The sequence below is a fragment of the Scleropages formosus genome, chromosome 20 (assembly GCF_900964775.1).
Source record: "Scleropages formosus chromosome 20, fSclFor1.1, whole genome shotgun sequence".
Classification (NCBI taxonomy): domain Eukaryota; kingdom Metazoa; phylum Chordata; class Actinopteri; order Osteoglossiformes; family Osteoglossidae; genus Scleropages; species Scleropages formosus.
In genome coordinates this window covers 22,406,074-22,418,382 of record NC_041825.1, presented here as the reverse complement: position 1 = coordinate 22,418,382, position 12,309 = coordinate 22,406,074, and the positions used below count along the sequence as shown (strand labels likewise).

Here is a 12,309-nt window from a genome sequence, read left to right as displayed (position 1 = left end):
CCTGGACCCACCACACAGCAGGCACCAGTCAAACCAGCTGCACTAACAATAATAATAATAATAATAATAATAATAATAATAATAATAATAATAATAGTGGGGTGAGAAACAACAAAGTGGTATGGTGGCATCCTCATAGTACCTGGGCAGAGGTTTAAATTCTGCTCAATCTGTGTGACGTTTGCATGTGCTGCTTGCGTTCATGTCAGTTTCCTCTGGATGCTCTGGTTTCCTCCCACATCCATGCCTGTGTTTCAGGAGAACTGTGCCATCTAAATGGCCTGTAGTGTGGTTATGCGTGTGTGAGTGGCTACTCTGCAACAGATGGGTGTCTTGTCCAGCACGTACCCTACTTAACCTTGCACGCTGTGCTTCCAGGATAGGCTCCAGGCTGCCGTGACCCTGATCTGGACCAGCGGTTCAGGGAAATGAATGACACGTATAAATGCAGTAGCTCTATATAATGAATGTTACTGTGAAGTGATACAGTATTCTTAAATGTATTCTTCTCAGATCATTTGAACAAGAACAGACAAACAAAAAGCAACGTGAGTTTTAAAACATCAGCAGAGAGATAAAAATTGGTGGAGACCATTGATAGGAAACGGAAGGAAAATATTGATGGACCAGCAAATTATTTACCCATTTTTTGTCTCTCTCTCTCTTCATGCTGTTTTTCACATTTTGGCTACATAAGTCCAACCATTCCTTGTCTTTGCTTTCTCCTGACCTGGCAGTCAGTCATGTTTTAATGAAAAGCATCTGACTTGGAAAGTTTGATTATTCTTCCGTCTTCCCGAGTGCCAGAACATTATTCCCCTCTGCGGAATATGATCCAGATGTTGTCTTTGAAGATAAACATTTACAGTAAATGACGCGGAAGAGTGTGGGCGACAGAACTAATACCTGCCCAAGGTAAATAATATTCTTTGAACAAAAAGAAGCAAAATTCCAAGAATGTTATTCTATAAAGGTAGCAGTTACAAAAAAGTTTAATCACGCATGCAAGACTGATCCATGTTTCAATGGACAATGTGGTCGCTTAATTATCTCCTTTCTTTAGCATTCATTTTATATATATATAAATGAATAGACAAATGTATATATAACCACTTTGTCCTAAGCAGGGTCGTGGTGAACTGGAGCTTATCCCGGCATCACTGGCCTCGTGGCTGAAGGGGGGGTACATCATGGATGGGATGCCAGTCCATCACAGGGTAACCACACATACTAAGGGCAATTTAGTATCTCTGCTCTACGTGTCTTCGGACTGTGGGAGGAAACCAGAGCACCTGCAGGAAACCCACGCAGACTGAACATGGATCGAACCCACATTCGCTCACACCACTAAGGCACTGTAAGGCGGCAGCACTAGTCGCTATGTCGCTCTGCCTCCCCAAGTATTAACATAGCTTGAAAAAATAATAACACTATACTATAACACTACATAGTGTTCACCGGAAGTCGCTTTGGAGAAAAGCGTCTGATAAATAAGTAAATGTAAAATATTTGCTTATTGAAATAATGGATTCATTTTCTAAAGAAATCATAATAAAGGGTAAACCTATTAAGAAAGAACATTGATGCAGTATCGTTATTTTCTAATGTTTCTGTTCACAACATCCTGTAATTGAAAAATTGGCGATTAAAACGTTTATTGGCCAATCAGTCAAAATACCGAAAGCTTCAAAAGCAACAGAAAAACACAATGATCGTGTTATTGACACGCACAACCTATGTTTCCTCCCTGCTGGTTTCCTGTGGCTGTTTGCATGAGGGAAGGGAACACGGACTGGACAGCCAACGTGGGAAACCACAGACACCAAGTGCTTGGGACCAAAGCGACGTCGTCCAGATGTACAGGGCAACAGAAACGGGCCAATAAGGACACATGAGCGGGAACTGTGGCGCTGTGTTGGATCAGCGAGAGGTGATCGATACCCCAGGTGGCGAAGGGGGGAGGGCAGAGATGGGTAACCTGATGGTTGCAGGTTAAGGCCCTGCTGCGGTACCATTAAAATACCAACAACCACAAATTTTGCTCCAAAAGAAATATGTTCAGCTGCATAAATGTCGTAAAATCCTTTGTATGGAAGTGTTGGCTGAGCAACTGAATAATGAAACTTTATGAGACTCCAAATGTTCCCATTACCAGAGAGAAAAAAAAAAAAACCCACTTGATATAAACGGAGCATTTAACATTCTTTTACAGTGTTTGATAATGAAAAGCAGTGATTTTTATCGAGAGAGCACGAGAGCAGCCCACAGCTACGTTGTCGCGGGTGACCGACGCTCCCTCAAAAGGCAGAGCCTGTACTGTGGGCTTTATCTGGAAAACGCTCCCCTTCATAAACGCCATATCCAGCACGCAGTAATCGTAGTTAAGCAGACATTCCCGTTCACGACTGCCATATTTTCAGCGTTCTGCGAAGAATTATTGCACAATTACACAAAGAATTATGCAGGCATAACAGCATGCAGTAAACAAGACGCAAAACCATTGTGAGGAGACCGCATTCCTGATGGCACGAATTCCTGCAGCTGTCCCCTTCCTAGCACATCGAAGCCATTTTCTAGTTTTTTTTTTTTTTTTTTTTTTTGGGAGGGGGGGTTACGAAAGAGGGCGGTGGAGACAGGTGGCCGGTGTTCTCCTCGGGGGAAGGGGGTGGTGGAGAGCAACCTGATTGCTTGGCGAGATTGAGGAGGTGGGATGGATGATAGGAGACAGGAGGGAGAATCGATGGGGGGAGCGATTAATGTGGAGGAGGGGGGTGAAGTAAGTCCACATACATATAAAAGCTGGGTCACAAACAATGTCAAGTCCTCTCAGCCAGAGAAAGATCCGGAGGAAATTAAAAAGACAAATCAAGCAAGAACCGCTAAACCTCCGCACTTTCCTAACGGTAAGTGGCAAAATAAACATAATAGTATAAAACTAAATAAATGGGGGACTAATATTTATAATTACATCAACAAATGACATTTTGAAAGGGACGTTTCTGGCTCTTATTATGGGATTTGTCATATTTTTTGCAAACCACCTTTTTAATTCAGAAATGCAGTGCCAAATGCTAAATGAAATTAAGCTTTCAAAGTGAACGACTAGCGAAAGCAGTTTGACACTTTGCGTTGCTTCTTAACGCAATTATAATGCGTAATACTATAGTACTCTGAGTATGGTGAGTATATTTTAAAAAAATATGTACACATTTTAATTAGACAGGTGAAAATATTAGCATCTGCGGACTCGTTCGTGACAGCGAGAAGGGAGCTGTTGTTGTGTGGTTCCGATGTCTCCAGTGACCAAAGTCAGTCCAAGTCGGTCCTCCTGTTTTGTCTCCAAACTGTGGGGACTTTTCTTTATTGGATGCAGGTGCCTATTATCCAATGTGCAGAAACCTGGGCCCCCCCCGTTTGACTCTCCCTTTTTCTCCTGCTCCCAGGCCTGCGTGCTACTTTCTTGACTCCTTTCTCTTTGGAGACACACACCAAATGCCCTTGCCTGAACTCCGCGGATTATATCCGAAATCTGGCCCTATGGAACAAGGTTCCTAAAGACAACAAGCAGTTTAGGGGTTGCAGGTGCAGTGCTCCGACAGGCGGGTTTTACGCTAATTCGAGTTCCGAACACTGCGAAAAACATCAGAAATGAATGCTGCGCATTGTGATTTTTTTTTTTTTTCCGTTCCTAAAATCCATGCTACTTTGTGCTGGGCTTTATTGCTAATACTTTTCGGCTTTATTAAATCCATCCATCGATCTGAGTCACTTCGGCTGTCAAGCTCACATTAGAACGTGATGAAATCTCCTTTTTCTACGGGTTACATGTTTCACAGTGAGCTCATCGTTTCCTGAATTTTGACATGCGGCCGCTGTCTGTCCTGCACTCCCTCATTCTGCTCCATGGGGGGGTCAGGTCCAGGGGGCAGCGGGTAACCAAGAGGTTGGTGCTCCTGCCTTTGTACCCAAGGGTTGTGGGTTTGAATCCCAGCTCACTTAAGATGGCGCCAGCCGAGCGGCAGCTTGTTGCAGCAGCTCGTTAGATTTTCGTTTGAGTCAGTGAGGAATAGGAGGTCACTGAACAAACTGCTCTCCATCATGGACACTCCTTCCCACCCACTGCACAGCACGCTGCAGAGACAGCGTAGCTCATTTTCCAAAAGACTCATTCAGCTCCGCTGCCGTAAAGAACGGTTCAGGAAATCATTTCTATTGTTCGCAATAACTTTGTACAACAGCTCACCTCTGTGTGACAGATGAACTATTCAGCACTATTGTTAGTTCATCTTGTTACTGATTGTATTACCGTTTTGTACAACTTGCACTTTACTGTTGCACTACATACCGTTTTAATTTATTTAATATACTTTTTATTCTTTTATTTTTCCTACAGTATACATAATTGCACATATATTTTTATCTTGTATTTTTAAGTTGTATTTTTCCACTTGTTTTATATGTTTTTTAAATATATATTGCAAGTATTTATCTGACTTGTGTTCTGCTGCTGTAACATAATAATTTCCCGTGTGGGATCAATAAAGTATATCTATCTATCCATCTATCTATCCCAGCCGCGGTACCCTTGAGTAAGATACTTGCCCTAAACTATAGCCTAGCTGTATGATTTTAACTTATTGAAAATAGGTAACTTAACTCTGTAAGTTGCTTTGCAGAAAAGAGCATCAGTTAAATGAATAAATGCCGCTGTGTGACACATCTCTCCTCTCCAGTTCCTACAGACAGGATGAAGGCTGCCCTACAATGTGTCACACTGAGTGTCATTCTTGCACTCTGCATCTGCTACGGTATGACATCTGTATTTTATATCAGATTTCACTAAACCACTAACACTTTCCTGCAAGATCCTTCTCCGAAGCGGCCGTGCACAACTGGTGACTGTTTTTTTTATATCTGTCGCCCCCTGGCGGCTGTTTATCAACATGCAAAGACATGTTTTGTTCAGCTCTGCTCTCCAGTGTAAAAATGTGAGAGTCAGAGCACAGAAAAGTGATACATGATTTGAAGATGAATATCTGAGGTTTACAGAGTGGTATGTAACTAATATGATTCTGCAGGCGTTCCACATTAAACAACAACAACAACAATAATAATAATAATAATAATAATAATAATAATTGGGTGACAACGTGGCACAGTGAGTAGCGCTGCTGTCTCACAGTGCCTGGGTGGTGCGAAAGGACATGGGTTTGATTCCCACTCAGTCTGTGTGGAGTTTGCATGTTCTCTCCATATCTGCATGGGTTTCCTCCGGGTGCTCTGGTTTCCTCCCACAGTCCAAAGACGTGCTTTTCCCTTGTAGTGTGTGAGTGACAGAGAGAGTGTGTTCCACTGATGTATGGATGAGTGACCCCTTCTAAGTAGTGTATCTAGCAGTGTAAGTCACCACGGTGAATAAGGTGTGTGGGCTGGTAACACTACATAGAGTTCATTGGAAGTCGCTTTGGAGAAAAGCATGTGCTAAATAAATAAATGTAGCAATAATAGAGGCTAATTTTATCGGTTGGTTACAACCATTATCTCCATTAATGGAACAATTTGTATTGATGATTCTTATATGTATTAAATGCCTTGTCTTACAGAATCCCAGGAGAGTGACGAATCTTTTGAAGGTAAAACACAAACACGTCACTTTTAAATGCGTGCTGTTCACATTCAGTGCAAAAAGCCCCTGAGTTATTTCCGTCATGAGCATTGTAGAAACATAAACATTGCTAGTGGTCGGACACTGAAACCAATATAAATATGTATTACTGGAAGCCAGATGGAGAAAAACATTTTTCAGTCTTCTGTTGGCTCATTATGTTATGGGTATTGAATAGAAACATTATGGAATTCAGCTGAGATCCCCACTATAAGGCCAGTGAGCTTTTTCTGTTTGTTACCAACACTAATGGATGATGTGCAAAGAGTTTCTGTTATTTGGAAATATAAAATGGAAAGCGGTTTACTGACACTACATAGCATACACGACAGCATACTAGAAAATTTGCATCTTCATTTGCAGCCGGATTCGGCTGATTTTTATGTCACTTGCTTCAATTTCAGATTTTTTCGTCAACCCATCCAGGGCCAACTCCTTCCTACACAATCAGGAAAGAAGCCCAAGCAGCAATTACGACAACTATCGATATGGAAGGTAACCATTACTAATTACGGTTTTGAACTTCAGTTGCTCATCAACATTTCAGACACAAACATGCTCTGTTACAGCTACATAAAGTCTAAACGTACTTAATCATTTGCAACTGCAGGTCTCGTATGACACCACATTGAATAAATGTAGAAAACATTACAACGTTATTGTAAAATCATAAGATAGTCATCATGTTACTAGAAACCAAATTCTATATATCTATATATATACCACATTCTATATATCTATATCTATATATATATATATATATATCTATATATCTAAATAATTTAGATGACACTTGTTCCTTGTGCTATGAAAATCTCAGTTTCAAATTTTTGAAGATGCAAATACTTGCCAGTTCATTTAATCACTTTTAATGGCTTTTGCGTCACCATTTTTTTCCTAAAAAATATCTATCTTTTGTAGAGCTAATGTGTCCTGCATTTCAGATTTTCTCCCTCAGAGGAAAAATAAACACACTGAGATAGTGTAGACACTCAAAAGGTGCTGCGGGAGAGGGTGGCACAATGTCACAGAGCTGTACAGGCGCACCTACGCTCAGAATATTTTTTTGAACGTTGTTATTGCTATATCCAAGACTTTTACAGGAACTACCCAGGGAATAAATAGAGGCATGTGCCCATTATTATGGCTTTTTAGCTGCAATCTGAAAATGACTAGATAGTGATCAACATGTTTTTGTAATGATTTATTGTGGCTTCCACATGTTATTGGAATATTGACGAAGGTGTTCAACATCAATAGCAAATAAACTATCTATCTATCTATCTCTGCACACTTACTCCATAGACACAGCAAGTTGTAACAAAAGAAGGTAATGACATCTGACAGCCAGTTCAGTTTTCTGTCTGTCAACTGCTATTTAAGTATCTAGAGAGCTTAAGAAGTTGTTGTCCCTTCTTCCTGTGTCCCAGGGTAGTGAAATCCCAAGCAGAGCGACAAACGGAGATCTGTGAGGACTACTCCCCCTGTCGTGTCTATGCCTACCGCAACGGTTACAAGCAGGCCTATCAGAAATATTTTTCCAACCGGAATTCCGGCAATAGCCGATACTAAATGACACGGAAAAACGGGACCTAAAGAATCAAAGAGCCATTGCTTGTATTTGTATTGCATTTTTTTCCGATCCTTTGCTGTATTCATTCCTACGCTAGTTCATTATCCCTACTGAACTCGCAACATAAGCTCTATTCGAATTTGCATTGTTGTGAACTTATATAATCTCATAGGCATCTGAACTTGATATATTCAGACAAACGTATAAGAGTAAAGACAGGTTTTCCTTTTTGGCATCTCTCAGAAAGCTATGCAATCATTTGCACAAAGAACAGGCCTATGAATGTATGCAAACGTGTGTATTTTCTTGGTTCTGATGCATGCTAAAAGACATAAAATGGAAAAATGCAATGCATTTTTTTGTTTCATACCATGCTATTTTATTCATATACATTACAAATGAACACTAAAAATGTTCCAATAAAGTGCACTTCCTAGGAAAATCTTAAAAATCTCTAAAATGCAATATGAAGTTCTTGCCTACACTGTTTCCTGCTCCAATATTGTAATTTCTCAGTTATAAGCAATACCTTATGGCATACTATAGATGCTCTATGTTTTATGCAACAGAGAATAACAGTAATGTATGTGACACCTATGGATACCCCCAGAACAAGTCCAGGTGAAGGATTGTCTGCTCTCTCAAACACAATAAAGCAAAGAAACTGCATGCAGTTCTTTGGACATATATGAATCTGTGCATTTGTCACCGAGTTCATGTCTCTGTGTATGTGTGTGTGTCTGTATCCATGAAAAACAATCTGTCTCTGGAGCAAAAATGCCCCGGTCCTGACTTTTTTTCAAGCAGATTGGAGGCCGTGTAGCCGGGAGTGCCTCCCTCGAACTCCGTCCCCTTTACCAGAGCACATACAGGACATGGACAGCGGACCAGACAGTGAAATTACACCCTGTTGTGGCCAAGACAAGCGGTACACACCAGGAATAACAGCGAGAGAGGGAGAGAAAGAGGACAAGAAATGGGGTAGAGGTCAATGTGTACAAGCCGACAGTGAATCGGTCCGGTCCTGTCCATCACTACTTGTTCTTAACTGTCCCTGTGCAACTTTGAACTATGAAGAAAACATACAGATTTATATTTAGAACTTTTCATTAGTTTTTAGGTATTTATTGATGTTTGGTTGTTTGCAAGGGGGGTGCAGTGGGTTTGACCGGGTCCTGCTCTCCAGTGGGTCTGGGGTTTGAGTCCCGCATAGGGTACCTTGTGATGGACCGCTATCCATCCTGGGTGTGTCCCCTCCCCGTCCAGCTTTATGCCCTGCGTTGCCAGGATAGGCTCCAGCTCCCCGTGACCCCGCATGGGACACACACTGTCTGAAACCGCTTGTCCCGAGCGGGGTTGCAGTAAACCTGAGCCTAACCCAGCAACCCAGGGTACAAGGCTGGAGGGGACACACCCAGGATGGGACGCCAGTCCATCACAAGGCACCCCAAGCAGGGCTTGAACCCCAGACCTGCTAGAGAGCAGGACCCAGCCAAGCTTGCTGCACCACCTCACCCCTCTGTTTTTTAAAGAACCAGATTGAAATTGGTTTTCAAAGTGCAGTACGAACATTTGGTGTCACATCCCTGTTAAGTGTGTTAAGATCCGCCCAGCGCAACTTTTCCTACTGTGTGAGTGTGTAAGCAGCAACAAGGGCAAAGTATACCCAATAGATCCAATGCATTTATTTATACATGTGTATAAATACATCAAGGAATGAAAAGTAGTCATAAACTTTTTGGCTCGGAGAAGTTTCTTAACATAGGAAGCACTGTGGCTTCGGTGGAAAAAATAAAATCCTCAGTTAAACTCTTTGAAATAATGAGATTTGTTGCTGCCTTCTGTTCTTTCAGCCATATGCTGTGTTTAGCCTATAGTTTGGGGTTTGCGGGGGAGAGGAGTGGGCGCATGGATTCCTCGCCATCTGACCCGCGCTGATAGCAAACACAAGCGCAAGTGATGATATGCTATGTGAGAGGATTCCCAAATCTGCTGACCGCTTTTCATTTTCACTTGAAATACAATGAGGGGAGGCCGTGGTATAGCCAAGAAAGGGGGCGGGGCCATGTCAGTGTTGGTGCAGCTTCTCCATAGACACTAATACATCTGTCTGTTTTTTTCTATATGTTTTGCACCGGTGTTGTGGGTGTGTGTCACACGATGCCAAACCAATCACAAAGTGACCCGCTGTGAGATGCAAAAGCTATAAACCGGACTCAGCTTGGGGAGAGTAACAGTGAGAGTAAACAGGGCTCAAACTTGCTGAATATCCAGAAAGAGAAGAGAAGATACCGAGAGAAGATGAAGACCTTTGCTATCCTGGTCATCTGCGGCGTACTGTCTGTCTGTCTGTCTACGGGAGGTAAGGGGGAGGAAAACAACAGCATGTCCTGGGGTGCACACGCTTCGATATGGAAAACGCTGCGTACTTGATCTAACAATGATTGTACTTTTTGCAATATAAATTTTTGTCCCCATGATTTTCACACTGTGTTTTCTCCTTTGAACAGATTTGGCGGAGCCCGATGCTCCATCCGCAGAGGTCACTGACCCAGACCCAGAACCTGACCCTGACACCGACGCCGACGCTGCTTCTCCCACAGCCTCCGACTCTACCTCCGACTCTACGTCCGACTCTTCGTCCTCTTCCGCCTCTGACTCTGCCTCCGATTCCGCCTCAGATTCCGCATCTTCCGAGTCTGCCTCCGACTCAGCCTCTGACTCTGCATCTTCGTCCGCCTCCGACTCAGCCTCCACCAGTGCCGAAGGTGAGCAATCTGCATTTGTAATTTTCATTCTACGCAAAGCAAGCGACGGTATTCGGTGTGTCTTTGTGCGTAAATTTTCACACGAATTGCCTTCCCATTAGAAATATTTCAAGGGACAGGGTGGGAAAAATGTACGCTCGATGGAGGGACATACCTATTTATGAACTGGTCCAGAAGCACAGATTGTTCTTATACCTTAGAATTCAGTGCTTTAGAACCTTTCCCACATTTTTGGTATGTTCCCCTGCAATTCTTTGACTTTACTGCGGCCACAGGTGGGGTGTGCATTCACATGTTCATTCGGATGGAAAGGTGACACGATTGCGGAGTGTGGTTGCTGTGTGATGCTGACAGTATGTGTATCTCAGAGGTGCTGGTGAAGAGAGATCTTGCCTCCCAGCTCATGAAGAGAAGGAGGAGAGCTGCTGTGGCACCAGCAGATCTGAGCCCAACACAGTTGGAGAGGTATGGTACACACTTATTATTCTCTTACACTCTTGAGACTCCTGGTACATTGGATACTCTGACTTTATTTTTCAATCAAAAACAAAACAAGAGTTAATTTACATGCATTTCAGCTCATTTACATGTATTAACTTGCACACACATTTCTCCAACGCATCTTACAACATTGAGATAGTTACACTTATTTATACAGCTGGGTAATTTTACTGGAGCGTTTTAAGGTAAATAGATCGCTCAAGGGTAAAAAAAAAAAAAAAAAAAAAACTAGAAGTGGGGATTTAAACCAACAACCTGCAGGTCAAAGGGCAGCAGCTCAAACCACTGCTCTACCAGCTACAACTATGCTACCTGCAGCCAATAATTATTTCCTTACATAATAATAATAATAATAATAACCAGAAATCATTTAACCTGGTGAAAGATGTATTTTTTATGTGTTACACAATGACATAAAATAAATAGTTCTATTTGATATTGTTAATCGCAGTTGATGACGTCATGCGCAATAGATTCACAAACATATAATTATTGGAATTAATAGCATTGTCACTTTCAGGGTGAATTTTTTCACAAAAATCCTAGATACATTGCAAATATCCAATAAAGTTTTTTGTAAACTGAGTGTATGTTAAATGCGTAACATTTTGTGGGTAGAAGATTATTTTAAAGGAAACAAGCATCGGTGTATAAAGAGGTAGGGTAGTGGTTAAAGCCGTCATTTTGCACCCGAAGGACTAAGGTTCAAAGCCCTGCTGCTGCTGTTGCATTCTTGATGAAAGTAATTACCCAAAGTAAAGTAATTTACTCCGGTAGAAATGACCCAGCTGCATAAATGGGTGAATAATTGAAAGTAGTTTAATGCACAAAAGTAGCATGATAAGTCACTTTGGCGAAAGGTAACAAGATCGTTATTACTTTTCATCATGACTGTACATACAGTTAAAATAATGTAATATTCTGGAGTGAAAAACAAAGTAGACTCTGCACTGTCTATGTTGTTGGGGTTTTGATGAGAACAATTTCCATCTCCCCGTTGTCTTTCAGTCTCTGGGAGGTGTGCGAGTTGAACCTCGCCTGCGACGACATGGCAGATACGGCTGGAATTGTGGCCGCCTACACCCAATATTACGGACCGGTCCCCTTCTAGACGCCAACCTGTCGGTCAAATTAACCTCAAGAATCAGGCAGTCTGTACTTGCTCTTCAGCTGTTTTATGCTTTTCATGACAGGGAGTTTACATCTGCAACTGGTTTCTCATGTTTACAATGTTTCATGAGCTTTTAAAGTCAGGTTAACTTAGGGTGTAGCAAATTTAGATTTGACTTGTCGGTATTTCTCGCTTGTTATTGGTTTATTTTTCTATGTGTGTTAATATGTATGTAAACAATAAAAGAAAAAAGAACAAAAAATGCAAACGGAACATGCAGAATCTGTAGTGCTGCTTTTTGAAAGAATCAAGACTCGTCTGAAATACATGCACATGTTCTTGAAGGAGTCTATCATATTCACGAAGCAAAGGCCACATGTTCGCAACAGCTTTCAGCTTGGATGTTCAGTTTTATAACATGGGCAGCTGAAACCTGGCATTTTCTCTTTGAAGTTTTCAGAATTATGTCACGTTATGTTATTAGGATAGATTCTCATCCATGCCAAACAGATTCATCATTTATAATTTCAAGGCTCACTGAGTACTAGAGATGTAAGAAAGGGGTAGGGGGTGGCACAAATATTAGTTTAAAGCTAAAATATACAGTTTAAAATAAAAAAGGCATGTATATTGCATCTTGAAATTCTGCTTAAATTGACATTCATTTATGTTTTTTGTATAGTGTGTTATT

At 41.6% G+C, this 12,309-nt stretch overlaps 2 protein-coding genes across 2 annotated transcripts; both read left to right on the top strand.

Annotated features, from left to right (window-relative positions):
• Nucleotides 1-2,725: 2,725 nt before the first annotated feature.
• LOC108939757 (matrix Gla protein-like) lies at nucleotides 2,726-7,921 on the top strand. The gene is made up of 5 exons (XM_018761355.1): nucleotides 2,726-2,903; nucleotides 4,734-4,808; nucleotides 5,604-5,633; nucleotides 6,070-6,160; nucleotides 7,096-7,921. The coding sequence occupies exons 1-5, from the start codon at nucleotides 2,741-2,743 to the stop codon at nucleotides 7,235-7,237; spliced, it is 501 nt and encodes a 166-aa protein (XP_018616871.1). The 5' UTR covers nucleotides 2,726-2,740; the 3' UTR covers nucleotides 7,238-7,921.
• A 787-nt stretch (nucleotides 7,922-8,708) lies between these two features.
• bglapl (bone gamma-carboxyglutamate (gla) protein, like) lies at nucleotides 8,709-12,235 on the top strand. The gene is made up of 4 exons (XM_018761356.2): nucleotides 8,709-9,600; nucleotides 9,749-10,006; nucleotides 10,375-10,471; nucleotides 11,516-12,235. The coding sequence occupies exons 1-4, from the start codon at nucleotides 9,540-9,542 to the stop codon at nucleotides 11,616-11,618; spliced, it is 519 nt and encodes a 172-aa protein (XP_018616872.2). The 5' UTR covers nucleotides 8,709-9,539; the 3' UTR covers nucleotides 11,619-12,235.
• The last annotated feature ends 74 nt before the right edge of the window (nucleotides 12,236-12,309 follow it).

Coding starts and splice junctions, on each gene's coding strand:
- LOC108939757 (XM_018761355.1), top strand. CDS start 2,741: ATGGGGGGAGCGATTAATGTGGAGGAGGGGGGTGAAGTAAGTCCACAT. Junction 2,904..4,733: donor ACCTCCGCACTTTCCTAACG/GTAAGTGGCAAA, acceptor TCTCCTCTCCAG/TTCCTACAGACAGGATGAAG. Junction 5,634..6,069: donor GAGTGACGAATCTTTTGAAG/GTAAAACACAAA, acceptor CTTCAATTTCAG/ATTTTTTCGTCAACCCATCC.
- bglapl (XM_018761356.2), top strand. CDS start 9,540: ATGAAGACCTTTGCTATCCTGGTCATCTGCGGCGTACTGTCTGTCTGT. Junction 10,007..10,374: donor AGCCTCCACCAGTGCCGAAG/GTGAGCAATCTG, acceptor TGTGTATCTCAG/AGGTGCTGGTGAAGAGAGAT. Junction 10,472..11,515: donor AGCCCAACACAGTTGGAGAG/GTATGGTACACA, acceptor GTTGTCTTTCAG/TCTCTGGGAGGTGTGCGAGT.